Source organism: Mus pahari, unplaced genomic scaffold, assembly GCF_900095145.1.
Source record: "Mus pahari unplaced genomic scaffold, PAHARI_EIJ_v1.1 scaffold_9348_1, whole genome shotgun sequence".
Taxonomy (NCBI): domain Eukaryota; kingdom Metazoa; phylum Chordata; class Mammalia; order Rodentia; family Muridae; genus Mus; species Mus pahari.
Window position 1 is genome coordinate 22,583 of NW_018393060.1, and position 22,720 is coordinate 45,302.

General features: G+C 35.6%; 1 protein-coding gene across 1 annotated transcript; it reads left to right on the forward strand.

Annotated features, from left to right (window-relative positions):
• Positions 1–13,959: 13,959 nt before the first annotated feature.
• LOC110315334 (vomeronasal type-1 receptor 4-like) lies at positions 13,960–18,951 on the forward strand (the record flags this gene model as incomplete). Its single annotated transcript, XM_021189416.1, has 3 exons — positions 13,960–14,882; positions 18,025–18,084; positions 18,850–18,951. Coding segments are annotated over exons 1-3 (1,076 nt in total), but the record flags the coding sequence as incomplete, so codon positions are not given.
• Positions 18,952–22,720: the final 3,769 nt, after the last annotated feature.

The following is a 22,720-nucleotide window of genomic DNA, read 5'->3' on the forward strand; positions in this document are numbered from 1 at the left end:
TAGCACTGCTTCCATTGTGTCCCATAGTTTGGGGTATGATATATCAATATTTTCATTAACTTCCAGGAAGTCTTTAATTGCTCTCTTTATTTCTTCTGTGACAAAATTATCACTGAGTAAAAAGTTGTTCAGTTTCCACATTTATGTGGGCTTCCTGTAGCTTTTGCTATTCTTGAAGACCAGTCTTAGGTCATGGTGGTCTGATAGGATGCCTGGTATTATTTTAATCTTCTTCTATCTGTTGAGGGTTGTTTTGAAACCAACTATATGGCCAATTTTTAAGAAGGTACCATGAGATTCTGAGAAGAAGTTGTATTTTCATTTAGGGAAAAATGTTCTATAGATATCTGTTAAATATATTTGGTTCATAACCTCTCTTAATTTCACTGGGTCTCTGTTTAGTTTCTATTTCAATGACCTGTCCATTGGTGAGAGTGGGTTGTTGAAATCTCCCACTATAGTTGTCTGCAGTTCAAAGTGAGTTTTAGTAAAGTTTCTTTTATGAATTTGTGCACTCTTATATTTGGGGCATAGATGTTCAGAATTGAGACTTTCTCTTGGTCGATTTTCCCTTGATGGATATGAAGTATCCTTCTTCAGCAAGTTTGCTAACTTTTGGTGGAAAGTCTATTTTATTGGAAATTAGGATGGAAATTCCTGCATGTTTCATTTTCCATTCCTTTACTCTGAAACAGTTTCTGTTTTTGTTATTGAGGTGTGTTTCTTATATGCAGCAAAATGCTGAATCTTGTTTGTGTATCCAGTCTGTTTGCTTGTATCTTTTTTATAGGTGAGTTGAGTCCATTAATATTGAGAGATATTAAAGATATATGTCTGTTGGTTCCTGACATGTTTGTTTTTGTAAGTGGTTTTATGTGCTTGAAGCTCTCTGCTTTTGACTTTCTTGTGAGATGCTTAATATCTTGTCCTTTCTTTTGAGCAGGTGTCTTCTTTGTATTGGAATTTTCCTTCCAGGATCCTTTGAAGGGTTGGGTTGGTATATAGATACTGTTTGAATTTTGTTTTGTCCTGGAATATTTTGGTGTTTCCATCTATGTTGATTGAGAGTTTTTCTGGGTATTGTAGCCTAGGGTGTCATTTGTGTTCTCTTAGAGTCTCCATGACCTCTGACCAGGCTCTTCTGGTTTTAATATTCTCTGTTGAGAAGACTGGTTTAATTCTGATAGGTCTTTCTTTGTATGTTATTTGGCCTTTGTCACTTGAGGTTTCAAAATTCTTCTTTTACTCTGTTTAGTTTTTTGATAATTATGTGAGAAGATCTTCTTTTATGATCCATTTATTAGGTTTTTCTATAGGATTCTTGTACCTTTATGTCCATAACTATCTCTAGGTTGGGGAAGTTCTCTTCTGTGATTTTGTTGAAGATATTTCAGGTCCTTTGAGCTGGAAATCTTCATTCTCCTCTATTCCACTTGTTCTTAGATTTGGTCTTTTAATTGTGTGCTGAATTTCCTAAATGCTTTGGGTTAGGAGTATTTTATGATTTGAATTTTCTTTGACAGTTATGTAAACCTCTTCTACTATATCATCTATACCTGAGCCTCTCTCTTCTATCTCTTGTATTCTGTTGCTAATACTTACATCTGTAATTTCTGACATCTTTCCTAGGTTTTCCATTTCCAGGATTGCCTCCATTTGTGTTTTCTTTGTTGTTTCTCCTTCCACCTTTAGGTCTTGGATCACTGTATTCAATTCCTTCACCTGTTTGCCTGTGTTTTCCTGTATTTCTTTCAGTGAGCTATTGATATCCACCTTAAATTACTCCATTATCTTCATGAGATAGGATTTTAGTACAGATCCTGATATTCAGGTGTGTTGGTATATTCAGGACTTGCTGTGGTGGCAGAACTGGTTCCTGGTGATGCCCACGTGTTTTCGCTTGTTGTTTATGGTCTTGTGCTTGCCTTTCACCATCTGGATATCCCTGGTGTTTGTTGATCTGGGTGACTGTATGGAGTCTGCTTTTCTTTTCCCTGGGTTGCTTCAGGTCTCTTGGTAGGCTTGTAGCCCTAACTGTATCAGACAAACTGTGGGGCCTTCCAACTGGGGCTCTTCACAGGGGCAGAGAAGCTGATCTGTTTCCGTGACTGCAGTAGGTCTCCTGGGAGGCCTTCATACTTTTGGTTCTTCCATGGAGCAGTCAAGCTATTGTCCAACTGTGCTGATTGTAGCCTATCTTCAACTGCTCTGAGAGCAGGGAATCCTCAACTGCTCTGAGTGCAATGTGACCAACTTCTCTGAGTGCAGTGTGACCAACAGCTCTGAGTGTAGTGGGTCCTCTAGGATGTGTTGGGATATGCAGCCTTCATGGGAGCAGACCAAGTAGGAATCTGCCCCAGCATCAAAGAACAGGCAGAAGTGGTGAGAGAGATGGAAGGAGGGTGAGTGGTATTCAGGAGAATGAAGATTTTGGTGGTTGATGAGTCCTGAATCTACCAGGCTCCCAGCACCAGCGCAGGGATTCAGAGTGGGGGAGGGGTACTTACCAACTGCTCTGAGCACAGTGGGTCCTCTGTGATGTACTGGGATATGGAATCTTCAGGGGAGCAGACAAACTAGGTGTCTGCCCCATCAGCAAGAACCAGGTGCGCTCATGATTTCTTAAAAAACCTATATCCATGACTACTTGAATCACTGAACTAGCATTTTTTGGTGCACTATTTCTTTTGCTCCTTCACCACTGTCTTTAAGGCAGTACCATATATTTGCTTACATTAAACCAAATAAGTTCTTTAATACTGGCACCTACGGAGGGACAAATGATCCAATTTGGTATCAGGTACATTTATTCTTACAGGCACACTTGAGTTGTCCCTTCTTAGTCAAAAGATCTGTAATAGAGAACATTCAGTTTCAGACCAGTGTTTCTCTTGAGGATAACCAAAATGATGTCAGGCACATTGATACAATGTTGAGTGTCACATATCATTAGTATATGGGATCACCCTGTAAGTAAGGAAGTTTTTCAAAAGTGTTTTAAAAACAAGAGATACATTGTACACAATCAGATTAGGGATGAGATTGTAAACAGTTTGTGTGTATTTTTTTATAGGACAAGCAATTTAAGCTTACCATTATGTTCAGTTGAAACTTGACATCATAGGGATTAATTTCAGTGGAAAGAAGATTTTCCTGAAATATGCCACTAAATTAGAATATAATTATTTTTTGTTTTTACACTGCAGTTTTACATACAAGAATGCTTCATTGTGACATTTTTATATATGTATATAAAGTATTTTTGAAAGTAGTTATGTACTCTCTCCTCTATACCTTTATCTCAAAAGCCTCTCTTCCCTACTAAACCTTCCCATATGTATTACTTCTAATTAATTAATTAATTAATTAATTTTCTTGTTATATAATGAGAATAGTTGTAATTACATAATTTAGAATAGTTAAGGGGTTATTTACATAAATGTGGGTAATTTGCTAGTAGCTGTAACACTGAAGAAAACATCCCATTTTATTTTCTTCAGAAATAGTTAATTCTGGTCCTGTAAATGCTTACATAAGAGAAGGCCCTCAAAAAGCTCTCCTTTCTTCATGATGGAATATCAGGGACTCAGTCTTGAGTATATGTGTATGTATTTGTGCTCAGTTGATGGGGATTAGATATTGTTATCAGCTGTATACTTCAATTGATCTCCATCTAATCTGTTGAGACAGAGCCTCTTAATGGAAGTAGCACCCACTCATTTTCCTAAGCTGAGATACTACTGTCTCTGCATCTTAAACACTGGAATTTTATGTCCACATTATCACACCCAAATTCTACATACATTTGAAAAACAAGACTCAAATCTTCATGCTTATCTGTCAAGCTATTCACTAATGAAAACATTTCTATAACACTATGGGACAGTCATATTTGGGTCTTATAAAGGTGATTAAAGATACTAAGAGTTCAAAGGTACAATGACCATGCCACTCCTGAAAAATAATGTCTCAGCTTTTATTTTTTCTGTTTTCTTCTTTTTCTTTTTCCATGATGTTGCATAGGTATGAGGGGGAATGATATTTCATTTTTAATAATAATGAAGGAGCCAACATTGTTAACTTGGTATATAACAGGGATAGTATGAAGGCAAGAATGTACCTATATTCTGTGCTAAAAGGCTATTCTAGGAGCCAAAATCTTGAAACACATTGAAAGAGTTAGACAGACATGAAGAAGGAAACTATATGTTATAGATAATTTTTCCTATGTATGAACCCAAATACCTGAAAGAAGAGAGATTTATGTCAATGAGAAACAGTGACATCAATCCTCACCCTTGTTTGAGATAAACACTACAGAATAGAGACAATCATGTGAAATAAGTCACTGAATGAATGAACCATATAATGAACTGTCATTAGGGACATTAATGATTATTAGGGGTAAGACACTCATGAACATCAGAGAATTGCAAACAATGAAGGAAAAGCATTCCTGGCAAAAACAGGTATGAGAGAATTGACATTTGATGAACAGTTCAATGAGTCAGATACAACTATATTCAATATAGAATAAAGAAAGTTGTTATTTCAACTGGAACCTTAGTGAAGTGTGCAGATAATTCAATAACTTTACAAATTCACAAAATAAGCCATTATGTTTATGAGATAATATTGCCCCCATAAATCTGTATGTGAATTGGCTTTATAAAGGGCTAAGGCAATATGTATCAGGCTCTACTTCCTAGAGGAAAATGAGAACAAGAATAGTAAGGGCTTTTTACCTTTGCTCTACCATTAATCAATATGCTTATAACAAGTCTTAGCAGAAATTATAATCATATAATTTTCTCAAAGAGTAATAGAACATGTATTAGAGACTAAGGAACCTTCATGGACTTTTCATTCAATGTAACCTGAAGGAGAGCTTGGTTAGCTCATAATTTATGTGTATGTACTTTTGGAAGTTGATAGAGTCAAACATTCAGACTGTCAAATGTATCTCACTTACCTTCTTTTACAGTTCATCACAAATAAATTGTATAGACACCAAAAAAATAGTCTCTTATTATACAAAAATGTTTTAATATTATTTTTTATTTTTAGGACTTCCTATATGTGCTATTTAAGATTAACTTTCTTGAAATTGATAAAGGCCTGTGGAACTAAATGATAAACATGAGATGATATTTGTATTTTATTACACATATGAGCATCAATCTCATATAAATAGCACCCCTTGTAGTCTTTTCTTCAATTCAAACATATGAACAATTGCATTTCACTAGTATCATATGGTAATTGTGGGAATTCCTTATCATGAATATAAAGTTTGCATAAGTCAAACATAAAATATGGCAATGAACATTAGCTATAACATATAATCACAATGTTATATGTTTTCTATGATTTTGTTATTGTACAGTTGATTTGTTGCCTAGACAAAAATATATAATAAATAAGGCTAGTTTTATTTCTGCATACATAGAATGTATATGTATGAATACATTATTAAATATTTAATAATTTAGAAAATAAAGCCACAGACTTAATATAAATCTCATGCTGTTTTCTGCCTAGTTATGTAGCAAGACTGATCTTGAAGTGAAAATTATGGTCTTCATCAAAGGTATAGCAGAAGCAGGCAGGGCTGTTCAGGTAAAGCTAGCAATGACAACACAAGTCAAACAAGGATTCCATTGAAGAGTTTCAAGAAATCGTTATAAACAGAGACAATAGTTAAATGTTTGTCCAAGACCTCTTACAGGATATTTGATCACACTCTGCACACAAATATTGTGTTAGTTATTGAAAAAATTATTTCTTTTTGAGGTGTGGCCCAGGCCTTAGCCATATATTTAATCCTGCTGTCTAGATTTCAGACAAACCCTTTTTACACACCTTTAATTCCAAACAATGAAAGGAAATTTAGTTGGGAAACTAAAAGGAAGCACTAGTATTTAAAAGTGATGTCTAATTGAAGGACAGACAAAGTAAATTTACAGAGAAAGACTTAACAGAATGCAGTGTAGTAAAGAAAAGGTCATTCATGAAATCATGCAGTACAATACAGATCAGCAAATGCAGTAAAGGCCAGAAATTAAGGAGTCAGAAGATTAGAGCAGGTTGACAGAGACAGTGGATGTGAAGCAGAGCAATACAGGTGAAGCTCAGAGAAGCCATATTAAATCAGTTAGCATGGAGAAGAATTTGACCCAGAATAGCTAAGGTGAACAGCCAGCCATAGAACAGAAAGAAGTAACATTGTAAGAAGGCTAGAAGCTTCCAGGACTACACCTAGGTTATCAGACTAAGGGAGTGAGCTTAAAGACAACAATTACATCAGATGAATAATGGTTGCTTTTGCAGAGATTGAAAGCAGTTGATACTGCTATCACAGATACTAGAATAGTTCCAAGAAGCTGCCCAAGTTTGGATCAAAGACTCTCATAGGCAAAACTGAATGCCTTCACTGAGTTCATCCAATTTTGTTTAACTCTCCAAAGTTTCTATGATCTACCTCAACAGTCTAACTACTGGGGTATAACCTCAAACCCATAGTCATTTAGAAGACATTTTATATGTGAGCCATGTAAGTAAAGACTATATGTTCTGGGAGTGTAAGCTGGACATGAGAGTAGAAGAAAGTTAGCAGAAGAAAGTTCATGAACTGCAGAAAGGGAGGAATGAGGTGGATATGGTTTTATTAAAAGTAACCTAAAAAAATCATAAGGGATCCAGAGACATAAGTCAAAGATTAAAACTATACATTAAGGTCCTGGAAGTGTTGAAGTCACCTAAAAGTTAAGGAGTGGAATGACAAAACAGATAGTCATATAGTTTTTTAGTGGTTGCATCTACTAACTCTTTCTGTATAGATAACACACAATTATTATAACCAGTGTTGTCTGACCAAATAATCCAAAGCAGAGAGTTTCATAGTCTCTTGACTTGACCTGCAAATACCTGTGCTGGTTAACTTCCACAGTGCTAGAAAATTCTATCTAAAGTTTTTTTGGGGTGGGGGATTGCAGGGGGATGGAAGATATCAATGATTTCACATATTTCTGGATCCTGTAAACCTCAATGCTGACCTGAAGAGCAAGACGTCACATTAGTATAATGTTGATTTTAATTTTTATAGGGTAAATAAATGCTGATATGACAGACTTTTGAGCCATTCCACATAAGTGAATTTCATGCCTGGCACTGCAATATTGGACAACTGTTTATACTTGAGAAGTAAGCCTTCTTCTAGAACATGTTGCTAAATGTTCAGTTCTTCTAGAACCTGCTGCTAAATGATCATACAATGATCTTAGTAATATTGGTGAATTAAATCTGTATGTTATTTTTTATAGATATATGCAAAATAAACAAAGGACAATTTGATGGGAATTTATTTTGGCACATACTTGAATGCCTACTGAGGAACCAGTTGGTTCATGATAAGTAAAATATTTTTGCATTTTTGCTAGAATGTTTTCCTGCTACCATCATAAATTTAATTTCATTATACTAACTGCTTAGAAATCTTCTATGAAATTATTGTACCCACCAAATTTTTACTTTTATTCCTAGTTCACTAGATATTCATTTCCTATTTGATTATTTCCTCACTGAGAATATTAAACTGTGTCAGAGTGGGTGGATATTTAAAGTTAAAAGATAAATTGAGAACAATCAAGATTAAAGTAAATAGCCTACAATATTTAGGGGTCAATGATCTTTAGAGAATGAGAACCTGGTTGTGAAGATACCGTATACTTGAGCCATAGAGCCTGGAGAAGTCAGGAGGTCATATCATGAAGGGTCATCCCTAGGGGATAGTTTTCATGGTACTGGAAGTTATCAAAAATATTACCCAGATGTGGACCCTGAGTCCTAAAACAACAACAAGCTTGATGCGGTATAGTGTCATGAACATCATGGCAATAACCAACCTCTTCATGAATGAAGTGAAGACTCATTTCATAAGATTAAATCCATATCTAGCAGCATTTTAAGGGAAAAGTATAGGTGGCTAAAGAGTATCCATGTAGCAATAGATGCCCTTGCAATAGATACATACTGGTAACATGATGTAGTCTCACTGAATTCTAGTATGAGTATTAGTAGTATCAGTATTATTAGCTGTGGTGGTTGTTGTTTTGGTTGTTCCTGTGTTTTGCTTTACTTTGTTTTCTCTTTCATGAACCACATATAATTTTGAGTGAATAATGGTTGTGGAGTAAGAATAAACTTGGCAAGATAAAAATGGGAGGAGGAGCAGACTTGACTAAAAAAATACATGTATGAAATACATAGAGACATTTAAGTGGAAGATACTCTAAATCTTAAAAAGCAAACAAACAAACAAACAAACAAAAAACATAAGTGCATTTATTTTGGAAGAAATCAATAAAGCCTGGAGCTAATGAGACAGAGACTTTTGTGAAATTCTCATGAATATGATATCAAAATGTTTTGCCACCTTCCACAGGAGACACAATCTGCCTTCAGTGATCATGAAAACTTATGTCTTCAAAAGACATTGTCCATTTGGAGAGATTAACAAGAAACCCATAAGGGTCTTTTTAAAATTAGGGAGTAGAAGATTCAAGAATGATTTTTGTCTCTCAAAGCCAGTCCTGTCATTACCACTGAACATGAAATGGAAATTGCCATCCTGGAGGGAGGTGAGGTCACAGAGTCATAAACTTCTATCACAAGTACGAGCTGCCTCCCTTCCACACTGCTCATTATTATGAAGTCAGGATCTGTAGATTGAGTACACAATACTGCAGAGCTAAGGAGCTAGGTGAGTACTTTATATTTCAGAGTGTTCTGCAGAGCCAACAAAGAAAAGAGGCCTGAAAAAAAATTCCTGTCTGGTAATGGGAATCTGGGATAGAAACACATCCATGGAACAGAAATTAAAAGCCCAAATATAAATCCACAGTCAAGAGGTGAGGAGAAGTTTAGAGCTGTTCCTAGCCTGTTGGTTCTTGTTGTGCAATAAGTCCTACACTTAATGTGACTGTGGGTAAGATAGCCTATTTATGAATGTGCTGAAGAATTATGGTAAGAAGTACATGTGATATCTACTCTTATCTTATGTCTATAGGATTATCTTTGTGAATACTGTTATTATATGTGAACTTTTCATGTTTTTCTGTTACAGTAAACATTGGAACAGAAATATAAAATGTACACAAACATGAGAATGTGCATAATATTTATAGAATCTGTGTCTAGAGTAATATTTATTCTTAAGTAATGGTACATTTTTGTTTTATAGAGGCAGTAAATGTGTTTGTAGTGAATTAACTCTGATATAATAAGTTGTTTAAAACCTCCAATTTTAAATCAGTAAGGTAACTTTAAAGGGAAGTTATATATGAGTACCAGGGTAGGAGCAGATATTCTTGAGTTATCTGCTCTGGTTTAGTCGTACTCTAATGTTAACCATGACATTATGCACGCCTTCCCTCACTGTTTATTGTAGTTTGCTAAAGAAAAACACAGTCTTTGATATGGAGGGTGAGTACTTCATCACTTGGCCATGTGTGTCTTCACATATTGTTCTTCATTTCTGTTTGGAAAATGTTTACCCTGTCACATATTTTTAGATCCCTTTTTATGTATCTCTCATGCTATCTCCTCAATTTGAGCGCATTATAAAATTTATTATAATAGGCCCATCAATAGAAGAAGTAGGAAGTATATAAGAATTTTAAATGAAATTAGAATCAATTTTAATTTAGTTAGAATTTATTAACTTAAATTTCTTTTCATGCTAATTCAGCACATTAGTATTTCATGTTGTACTCTTTACCAAGAAACATGGTAACAATTTATCTATTGTTAATACTATATCCTTTATTCTCCAACCATAACAATGCATATTTCTAGGAACACCATAAACATTAGGTCCATCTTATGCTGGTGAAACCAACCTGGAAGATGGGACAGCTTTCTGTCAGGTTAGACTATATGTAGGACACTTTATTTTATTAAAATCTCCAAAGCATTCTTTGTACTTGCCATTTGCCTGTAAAATAAGCCTTGATGTTAAGATAGAAAATTTTGAAAATATTCATGTATTGGAAGCATATATGTGCCCTGTGAAAATATAGGGAAAGGGAAAGATATAAGATTGAGTATGGACATGGGGTTTTATCATAGCTCAGTACAGGATAGTGTGAAAAATTGGGAACACTCAGTATCTGACCTGGCTACCTTGGGGAGTCTTCAGAGCAAGGAAGGAAACTATTTCTTATAAACTGGCCCACAAGGTCACTGAAAATGGTTCTGATGTGATTATTGTGAGATATTTAGAAGCAGAGTAACTGAGAAATGCAACTTAACCTCTCCTTGATAGGAAATATGCACATGAGTCAGTATAAGATTGATTATTCTAATTGACTGGCTCTGAGGTATTACTAGGGACATGTCATTTTCGGCTGATATGTCAGTGAATATATGGGACTGAAAGATAATAAAATAATTGGCAGTTATATTTGGAAGAGCAGGACATATAAGATGCAGTTTTTGCTGTCTAGTTTATATGAGTAGCATAGGGCCGTGTTCACACTGTTAAAAGAGAATTCAATTAGACCTCAGCACTGGGACTAGTCTTTAGATTCCCTGTTGATCCACAATAGGATCAGGTAAAAATGCTGTTGAATTTGAAAATTAGAGTTCAATAAACTTAAAATAAAAATAATTCTTTTAAAAATTCTATTTGCCATTATACACTTAACTCTTCACAGATTAAAGCTAAGAGAGAATATTGAATTTCAATGTAAATGACCACACTGTACTTCTGTGTACAGAATACTATAACTATGAATACAAGCATACATTTATAGCTTGGCCAGAATGACCAAACCACCATGAGGACAGAAGTGGTCTCAATCTGTGGTAGCCACTGGTCACTGTTATTCTTTTTTTCATTAACACGGTTATTTGCTTCACTACAGTGAAAGAAGATGGATACAGAAATCCTCAATTCTGAACCATGTGGTACCCTTCCTTTTCAGTCATTGTCACTTAAGGAGTCTCAAATGCCACAGCAGCTCTTATCATGAAGCATATTGTCAATAATTGTGACTAATTTCTGCCAACCTCACAAGAAATAGTGGTATAGGTTCAATGGAATCATTTGTTTGTGAATGGCATGGCCTCCCAATAAACACAACTCCAGGTAGGTAAAGCTTTAGAAAGTGTAAAAGTAACCTTTATTCATCTGACGTAATTGTCATCTCAGAGGCTTACTGCTGAATAAACTAACCCTTTCTAGTTCTTTCTGAATTCTGGTTGGTGAATTCAACTCAGAAATTCTGGCTTAACTTCTCTCCAGTCTGACTGATTCAATCTGACTTCTTTTAGCTCCTCATGCAATAAGGATCCTTGGCCTCAAACTAACTCTAGATATTTGTTCTAATATTCTGGCTCCTGATTTGCTGGATTCAACTGCCTTTGCTGACCTGCACTGTACTGCAACAACTCACTATAAACTCAAATCCACTGCAAAGCACTCACTGCACTGATATCCAACTGACTCACTCTTTCTTCCTGCACTGCTATTAAATAGTTTCTCTTTCCTATGCTGTTCTCCTGAGAGTTGTACATATCCCATCTCTGAGTCTTTCTGTCTAATATTTCTCTGATTCATCACTTTGTACCTCAGTTAAACATAATTTCAAACATTAAGAGTGCCACCTGAGTCCACACTCGAACTGGGTCCATCCTGAAAAGCTGGCTGGGGCTGTAAGGGGAAAAGAGGGCAAGAAAGAAAATGTGGCTAAGACAAAAGTATTCTGATCAAAGCCCACAAGTTTAATAAAGTTCAGAGTTTATATAGCAGGGGAAGGCCATCCCCTACCACCCATGCTTGGAACATGTTGTTCAGGTGAGATCCTGTAGGCAGATGTCAGGTTGGTGTCTCTGGAATATGGCAAGAGCCTCTCAGTAGGGAGTGGACATGCTTTGAAGAGCAGTGGCAAGTGTAAACAGTAGAGCCGGCTTGGCAGGTCAGAATGGACCACCCCAGTTGGTCCTGTGCTAGTGGCAGTAGAGGTCTGCAAAAGCCTGCTTCGAGGCTGAAGGGAGGCAAAAAACATGGCTGCTTTCTTCTACAATCTAAATTTAACTGCATTGTTGGAATGAAGTGTGTGTATTAAGGGTTTTTCTATATTCTAGCTAAGTGGACTAATTGTGTGTCCTTCCAGCCAGATGACACAGAGCTAGAAGTTCTTTGGATGTTACAAATGAAGCTCAGAATCTTTTTCCTATATGCAATAAAACATGGTGTGATCTTAAGTACAGCTAGATCCTTATAGACTTCCTTTACCCTGTGCAACCATCAATGCTCACATTGGTCATGGTGGCTGAATGGTCTATGCAACTTGGTAACATTGGTTGATTCCTATCTTTCTGTCCAGTCACAGCTGCCCATTGCCCGAATAGGTGAGATGGCATGGACACCCTTGAGGCCATAACTGGTATGCAAAATTCTATTTTGTACTTATCAGTTCATAGATCATGAACTGCTAATCGATATAGGTGGGTGGTCTGCAGACGAATGCTCCAAAGATTGATAGTGGATGATGTAAAAAAGTAAACCTACTGTGTGTTTATCCTTAAAATGGGTCTTTTCAAGTTTCTTGGACTCTCGACACACACACTCTCTCCTAAACACACACTTCTAATTTCAAAACTATGAATATATTCTATTTTCTTCTGCAGCCATTTTCCAGGGTATAGTAGAGTTCCAGTAAATGGAAGGGAGACTGCTTGTATGTGGTAGGTTCTACAGACTCTGCTGTTCTCCCCATCTGTTCATACTTCTTCATAAATCAGAATTTACAGCATGACCAGCCCCAGTTCTTGTTTGTTCAGCTGATTGGGACTGCATGGAATATGAGTCTTGTGTAAATCAATGCTCTTTCTGGGAATGCTAGATTCAAAATAATGTTAACTCAAAGCATCAAATGTCTGCTTTTGCAAGGGATCTTACTCAATTTAAGAATGACTTTCTGACACCTTCTCTCACAAGAATAGAAATGGTGTCCTGGACATTTTCTCCCTTTGCACTGCACTGGTGGAACATTTTGATGTCAGTGGCCTAGAATAGGATTAGATAATTTTCTGTGAAATATTTCGTTGATCATTGAAACAAGGGAAGATCTATTCTATGTTAAAACAAAGGCAGGTGGAGCTGAGAAAATGCAAAGGAAACTTTGTTCAGTTAAGGAAACTATACATATATTCTGAATATATTACAAATTTATCATTACTTATCCTTCGATTTCAGATAAGCTAAACACAAAGTATTAGCTTATTAAAGAGAGCAGGTAAGACTGCAATGAGTATATAGGCAACACAAATTAGACATACAATTATTCTACTGTTTATTTTTACATAATATTTATAAATGTTTTACTTCTATAAAAAGCAGATAGGTTTCTATTCTGGGAAGAATAGAAAGTGAGTATGATTAGGGAAAATTATATAGCACTCTCAAATAATGAAAAGAAATTTTATTGAAAAAAATTGTTTTTTTTTTTAAGTTTTGTGGTTGTTATTGAAGTTTATTTCTTTACATCATGACAAGCACATAACAGTATATTCTGGTCATCTTAAATTATGTTTGTTTATATTGCCTGTCACTATTCCTTATTTCTGACAGGTCAACATCACATCACCCTGAGTGCTGCATCTTCTAGGGATCTTGATCATTCTCCTCCCATCAATATGTACATTCTATAGTATTGAGAAATCTACAGTAACAGCATGAGAAATGATCACATCTGTCACAATTTTTGAGATGAGTTCTGCTTTTTATGTGGTCTATGCTGATCTTGTGCTCTCGAGGTTTATGGAATTTCTCTTTCATCCTCTCAGTTCCTCCGCAGATTAAAGGTGTCCCACTGCATAACATGCTATATGCTGTTGACATTATTCTTTTGGTCATACAATTTCTGTGGCCATCCTGGAAAGGAAATTGTATTGAATGACATAATGGACCTCTGGAATATGGCAATAAGAATCATTTTCTTATTACAAACTACAACTGGAATTTTTGGAAATTCCTCTCTTATACTCTACTATCTTATCTGTTACTACAAAAAATACACATTAAAGCCTACAGATTTCATTCTGTTTCACATAATGACTGCTAATGCCTTGATCATTCTTTCTTTAGGAGTTCCCCAAACATTGTCAGTGTGGGGATTGAAGGAGTTCCTGAATAATTTTGGATGTGATCTCCTATTGTACATTCAAGGATTTGGTAGAAGAGTGTCCATTTGCATGACCTGTCTTCTTAGTATCTTCCAAACAATAACTATTAATCCCAGAAAACTCTGTTGGAAATATCACAAAGTCGTAGCTTCAAAAGTCATTGGTTGCTCCATTTCCCTCTTCTGGGTCTTGCACATGTTGATTAACTTTATCTTCTTTGTATACACATCTATCAAAAGGAATCGAAAAAATGTCACAAGAATACGAGATTTGGGATACTGTTTCCTTATAGGGAGTGATGATATCAGTGACTTTCTATATACAGCGTTGGTGGTGTGCCCTGAAGTTATCTTCTCTGTGTTCATTGCCTGGTCCAGTGGTTCTATGATTGTTATTCTGTACAGACACAAACAGAGGGTTCAATACATCCACAGCTCTCATCGTTCCTGCAGATGCTCCACTGAATCCAGGGCTACACAGAACATCCTTGCGCTATTATCTACATTTCTGACTTGCTATACTCTCTCCTCCATCTTAAGAGGCTGCATTGCTTTTTTGCACAATCACAATTGGTGGCTGATGAATATCAATCATTTCATTTCTCTGTGTTTTCCCTCTTTTGCTCCATTTGTTCTCATCAGTCATTACTCTATGGTGTCCAGATTCAGTTTGTACTGGTTAAGAAAAAAAAAATAACTATCCCTAATATAAATGTAAGTGTGTAAATATAAATATATATCACTATCCAATTGTTTATTCACTAATTACCCTAAAAGATCAATAGGGAAAATTAAAGCAATAGACCCTTGTCTTTGCAAATGAACCAAAATGTGCTTGGGAGTTTTCTCTGTTCCTTGAATGTGCAGCTTGTATGATCATGGTGTGCTTGGCCTACTGTACTTCTCAATTTTTATCTACTATAGGTTTTGTACTACCCAGGTGATGCTAGTAAACAAACTGTCAATAAAGTTACCATTCTTTTGGCATTCATTCTGTCAGAAATTCTTGGCTGATTGACTATTGCACAGACAGGTTGTAGGTACCAGGTTCTATTTGAAAGCCAAACTGAGAAAAATTGAGGGCCATAAATTTGTGCTTCAGGTAACTCTTGTTCCATAAAAGATAATCTAGCCTGCACCAGAACAAGAAAATTTCTTCATGATAATTTCCCAGACAGTTTGCATGTAGTTGCTTCAGAAAAATTACTATTTGACTTTCTGTAACCATGTAAAACAGACATCAATAAAGACTGGAAACTTCACTAGCTTCTTAGGTCAAAATTTGTGATTCAATTCTTTTACCATGCACCAAAAGCAATTTAAAATGAATCAAATTTTTCATGTGATCTTGAACTTTGATTGCTAGTAATTTTTTTCTTTTTTTTCCTTAATTAAACATAGTTTTTTTTCCTCAGGATATACAATCAGAATAGTTTCCTCTTGCTCTAATCCTTCCCATTCCTGCTTCTCTTAATCTCATTAGGAAAGGACAGGCTTCTGAGACATAACTATGAACTACAACACAACAAAATATATGGTTGACCAAAAAATTGTCATATCAAAATAAGGCAAGACATGACAGGATATTAAGAAAAGAGCCACAAATTAAGGCACAAGAACCAGAAACTCATTCATTTCCACATTCATGGGTCCCATAAAAGTAATAAACTCAAAGCCATAGTATCACTATAGAGGACCTAGTGCAAACCATTTAAGCTCAGTGGTTGCTGCTTCAGTCTCTGTGAGTTCACATTAGCCAAATATAGAAATGATGAATCACACCTTTTTAAAGAAACTGTCACACACACATATCAGGAGCCAGGTTGTATTCCAATGACAAATGTGTGTGAGAGAGAGACATAGACAGAGAGATATTAGAGAGCAAGTGAAAGAAGATCAAAGAGAAAGTGTGATAGAATGAATTTAGCTAATATATTCCATACATATTTACCATAGCTATGGAGATAACTTCAAGAATAGCAATGACACACTTTTTGTTGTCCTTGTAACTGGTAAAACAGGATCAGGAAATACTGTTCATGATTAAGGAATGCTATCATTGACAGCACAAACCAAAGCAAGCAATTTGTAGAATTTCCATAGAATGTAATTACATAGAATGCAGATGCCTGATGTCATGGGAGATCAGAGACTAGAGAGTACAAACTGCACAGTATGCCATCAATTAAGAGTTCCAAAAATCTGCTCAGGATTAATACCTGAAATTCTTACCAGTATAACATACTTCAGTGACTGCTTCCCATTATAATTAACTCTCTGAAGTTCTCATGATGTTCCTGATAGAATAGTTATATGGACATGATTAATATCATTTGTCTGAAACCATAGAGAGACAATTAGAGAAAACCAAGGAATGTGGAGATGGAGAACAACATATTTTTTAAGAGAAGAGCTTGTCAACTGGTCTTCCATTATCAATTTATTAGCCCTGAAATATAATACATAAAAGGAACACATTATGGAACAAACAGGTTGTTTTTACACACACACACACACACACACACACACACACACACAAGATGGTTTCTGAGAGAGGAAGTATTAGATTTTTTAAGATGTCCACAATTTAGAATTCCTCAAAGTTCCGTTATTGCCTCTGCCCTAGGCTCACACTAGCTTCTTTCAGTAGACTTAGTGTTTGTTTGTTGTTTGTTTAAGGGTCACATGATATTTAGAGGGAATTGTGATGGGTAGTTAAGAAACGAAAGTGACTGGAAATAAGTAATCATTTTTAGACTTGCATAAAATACATATGCCTGTATGAAGCACTCAAATACTTTAAGTAATACATATTGCAAATATAAAAGTTAATTCAGTTGATTTGTGTTGGAATAAGGAATTGAAGACTAGAATCCAAATCAATACAGACTTCTCTAACTTTCTCAATGTTCTCAAAGTTTCTTGCACTGGCCACAATATACCTGTTCAGCCTTCACAGGTCTTAAAAACACAATCACTTCTAAAACACCGTATCCCTTTGGAAAAATTCACAATAAGCTTTCTCCAAAGAATTTTTGTTAATTGACACCTAGGAAATTTGCATAGATGATCCTGTTTCTGCAAGCCAGTGCTCTTATTTGTTACTGTAGGTGAAATAAAAATTGCAGTTCTGGAGGGAAGTGAGGACACAGAGTCACAGACTTCCCCCTTAGGTTTAAGCTGACTTTCCAACAGAACTGTTTATTAATGAGTCTGAATCTGCTTAATGAACCCAGCATTGTGTAGAGGCAAGGAGCCAGGTGAGTACTCTGTTTTTCAGTCTGAGTGGCAAAGCTAGCAAAGAAGAAGATCCTAGATAAATATTCACATCTGCTAATAGGAAATTAATAAAGAGAGAAACCTATGGAATGGATAGAGAGGATGAGATTAATTCTATAACTAAAACATGATCGAAAAGGTAGAAGTGACCTAGGGCAAAAACTCTGCAGCCAGGCCCACAACACCCAGCCCATCCTCCAATCCCAGGTGCCCTAACATGCCCAGGATCACAGGATCACAGGATCACAGGAACTTGGTTAAACCAAGACCTCAGGGTTCCTCAGGCAGCTTGACTCAAAGGAACACTGACAAAACCAGGATCTCAGAATCACAGGATCCCAGAATAACAAGATCATAGAGATAGCTGGACTCTGAGGAGTTCTGACACAACCAGGATCTCAGGAAGATCAAGCACAAGTCAGATATAGTGAGGGCAAGAATCACTAGAAATGACCAGGTGGCAGGAGGGAAGCTTTAGAATATAAGCAACAATAAACCATAGTTACTTGTCATCATTAGAACCCAATTCTTCCACCATAGGAAGCCGTGGATACACCATCACACCAGAAAATCAAGTTTTGAATCTAAACTCACATCTCAGGAAAACGATAGAGGAGTTTAAGAAGGACACAAATAATTCCATTAAAGAAATATAGGAGAACACAGATAAACAGGTAGAAGCCCTAAAAGAGGAAACACAAAACTTCCTTAAAGAATTACAGTAAAACACAATCAATCACATGAAGAAAGTGAACAAAATCATTCAAGATCTGAAAATGGAAATAGAAACAATAAAGAAATCACAAAGGGAGACAACCCTGGAGTTAGAAAGCCTAGGAAAGAGATCAGGAGTCATAGATGCAATCATGAACATCCTGTGGTTTGAGGAGGGCAGGAGGACAAGACAGATTCAGGGTGTGGAATAGGACATATTCTAGGAAACAGAGAGATGATTTTGATAGTAAAGAGAAATGAAATTATCTTGTAACAAGATGATAGTGATCATAAGAGGTATCAGGCTGGTTCATCACCCAAGAAAAACTTTAACACTTTAACACTCTTATGCTGCTAAAAGGACATATTAATATTCTTGAAATAGTAATCAACTGGCACTACACTCTTATATTTATATTCAGAGATTAATATATTTTCCAGCCCTCAGAGAAGCTTTTTTTTTAGCCTTCTATGGTAATTAATAAAAAGGTCAACGTTTATTCAAGGTACAGAGAATAAGAGACTATAAAATGCCCAGAAAAAAATATGGGACATCTATATCAAAACTCTTTCTTCCAATACTTTGAGGTCATGGTGGAAGAATATGCAGAATGAGGACTAGGTACTTCCTATTGGTTGATAATTCACCGTAAACTATTTTTTCCAGGCAAAGCGGAGGTCTTGGACAGGTGAATTTATTTGCTATGACCATAAGCACAAAACTTGCACAAGATAAACCTAGGAAAAAAATCCCTGCTGATCAGAGAAGGTGAGGAGGACCCATTCCTAGATGAAGAGCTAATGACCACAAACAGCTTCTGAGGGAGGAAGTATCAGACTTGTTTAATATTTTAACCTTTGCCCTTCTGGACAGTCCCACCAACCAGGTTGCATATGCCACCTAATATGAGGCCCCAGACACATATACAGCATGGTCTGGCCTCAGTGAGAGAAGAGACACCTAACCCTTGAGAGAATTGTGGCCCCAGTAAGTGTGGAGATTTAGTGGAGTAGAGGACATCCTCTTGTAGACAGGAAGAGGAGCTTCGTGATGGTGAGCAGTCAGGCAGTAGACATGGAAGGGGTCAAAGACTGGACTGTAAAAAGTGATAAAAATAATAAAATAGAGTAAAAAGTGACCATAAAAAATATTTCAAGCTTTCAGAGACTACTCAGGCCTCTGCCCTAGGAACATATAAACATCAATATTTAGGTATTTGTTTGTTTTTGTTTTAAGGAACACATAAAATTTTGAGCGAATTGTGAGGGGTAGTTAAGGAAATAACATAATTAGAAGGAAATAATCATTTATAGAATTTAATAAAACACATATGCCTGTATGAACCACTAAAACATTTTACATAATAAAAAATATAATTCTAAAAATAAACTGGGTTAATCAGAGTTGGAAGAAATCACTAAGGACAGGTATCAAAATCATCACACAGATTTCTTGAACTATCTTATAAATCTGTGCTCATAACTTCTTGCACCTTCCATAAGGGACCTCTGAGCATTCACAGAACATTAAAAACCCTTTGAATAAGTTCACAAAATGTTTCTACAAATAGTTTTTTTAATTAACAACTGGAAAATTTTGTAGATGACCTTTTTCCCAAAGCCTGTGCTGTCATTGCCAATAAAGTTGAAATGAAAATTGTAGATCTAGAGGGAGGTGAGGTCACAGAGTCACAGACCTCTACCTCAAGTTTGAGTGATTCTCTTAGAGAACCGCATATTAATAAGTCTTGATGTACTCAATGAACCTCTTGTCCTACAGTGGCAAGCAATCAGGTGAGTACTTTGCATTTCAGTCTGAGTGGCAAAGTCTTCAAAAAAAGAGAGGCCTAGGTAAGTGCTTGGGTCTACTAAAAGGAAACTGCTATAGCAAAAGATCTATGGAAGAGACAGAGAGGGCACAAGGATAATTTTGTAATTAAGAAATGATTGAAAGAGTTAAAGGTTTTTCTCACCATGACCCACTCCATGTCATATCTTACTGTAATTCTTTTTCCAACTAACTTTGACTGTAGGTAACACAAAAAAAATGCAATCCATCTGTGAAATTGCTAAATGATTATGGTAAAAGGTCAATGTGATAGCTCACCTTACCATAAATGATATGCAGAGTAATGTAAATATTATATTACCATTTAAATTATCAGGGTTTCTTCCCAGAGGAAATATTAGAATGAAAATAAAAGTAGCAAATGATTCTGGGAAGTACAAGATGTGAATATATTTCCAGTGTGGAAAAGGATTCATCTGTGACACTGTACCTATAGTCTGGTTACAGGCAGTAACTAAGTCTGTATCGAATGGTCATATTGGTACACTGTGCGATTTGAAGCCTCTCCCTCTTGAATGTGAAGCCTCTTCCTTTTTTCATGTAACATGGAAAGGAAGGTTAAGTATGAGTACTAAGCAATGACATCCTGGACCATGTGTATCTTGTTTTTTTTTTTTTCCTGGTTAAATCATACTTTTAGCTCAACTTGATATTACAACTTTTCTCACTGTTTATTGTTTTTCATGATATCCCAGGGTTCTATTCCTCAGATAAACTTGTACTCATATTTAGTGCTATATCTCGATGAGCAATTTTTAAGGTTTCACATACATTCTTCAGACTATAGTATATTGACTTGTAAGTATTTCCTTTATTTGAATGTGTCATAAGCTTATTATAATTTAGTCTTCAATAATGATAGTATCAAATAAATAAGGTTTGTTTTGAAATCTTTAATCTCAGCATTTGGGATGCAGAGTCTGACATATCTCTGAGACTTTTGAGGTCAACATAGTCTACATAGTGATTTCAAGGACAGCTAGAGCTGTATAGTGAGACTCCATCATGAGAAAAATATATTTCAAGAAGCAAATATGTTCTAAATTTTGAAGGAAATACATTAGTAACTTAATTTTGTCAATTCCTATTACTTATAAATATATTTTAGTGTTTCATGTTGAATTTTGTCCAGGGTAATAGTATTCATATTTCATATGTCCTTCCTCCTATAGCCTTTACCTCTGCAGGCAAAACAATCCACAATTGTACTGGCATAATATATATTAATTCTAACTTGTGCTTCTGAAACCAAATTGAGAAATGGGAGAGCTTTCCATCAGGTTATACCACACAAAGAACACTTCATTTTATTAAAAGCTCAAAGCCTTAATATTTGGCATTATCCTATAAAATAAAACTTTACATTAAATTTGAAAGTTATGTTTACAATGGTTTATGGATCTAGTTTTTGTTTTCTGTGCATCCATATTTCCCAGCATATATATGTGCATTATGAGATTGTAGTGACAACAGAGTCCAGTAGACTGTGTTAGAACCTCTGGATTTGGAGTTACAAGTAGTTGTCAGCCACCCTGCGGTTGCTGGGAAAGAAATATAGCTCCTCTGAATGAGCACCAAGGGTCACTTACCATCTCTCTATTGCCCAAAAATTATTTTTGTAGAAAAAATATACAATAAAATACAAAGTGAACAAAATGTCAAGTGATAAACATAAAGATTATAGATTGCAGGAGTATGTTGCAAGTATATCTCATGTCTCTGTGAGTACACACTGAAGTTACAATGTTTGTGCCACAGTGGCCTTATTCAAGACCTTCACGCACTTACTATGTTCCAAAACATTTTGTATTGAAAAATTGTACTAAAATTTATATTTTCCATTTTACACTTAATTCTTTCCAATATTTTAAAATGTGAATATTTACAAGTGAGTATATTGAATTTCAGTGGAGGTGACCAGTGTGACCATACTGTACCCTTGTGTGTAGAATCCTATGGTTATGGAGACAGGTGTTCAGATAAGACCCAGTGACCTCTATGAAATAAAAATTGTCTTACATTGTGGTAGACTTTGTTTACTGTTTCTTTTTTCTAAAACTGTGTTTTACTTCTCTACACTAAATTCAGGAGGATATCAAAAACCTGAACTCTCCAACACGTGGAACAGATGTTTATACATTGCTATCATAAACAGACTCTCAAAATCCACATAGAATAAGGCTTCCTGTCAATTCTTGTAACTTTTTTAATCTTCACAGATGTGGTAGCATAGGATCACCCCTACTAATTCCTTAGAAATATGCCTGGCCTCTCAGCATGTCAACAACTCAAGGTAAATAGAACTTAAAAACTTCTAAGGATGTTGGTTTTTCACTTTTCACCTGTTAGACAACATGTAAAATAGACTGTCATAATGCCTACAAAAATAATCATCAGATAAAGCAACAAAGAACATGTTTGTGATACTGTTCTAATGAATATTTTAATGAACACATGCATCAATTTCAATGTTCACAAATATAGTATCATGATTTTTGGGAGACTATTCTAAAATTGCAATTAAGGACACACAAATTTTGCACACACAAATTGTGATTCCTTATCAATCTTAAACCAAACTGAATTTATTTTTGTGATTTGTACATTTTCTTTTTTTTTTTTTCTTTTTTTTTTTTATTATTATTATTTTCTTTATTTACATTTCAAATGCTATCCCGAAAGATTCCCA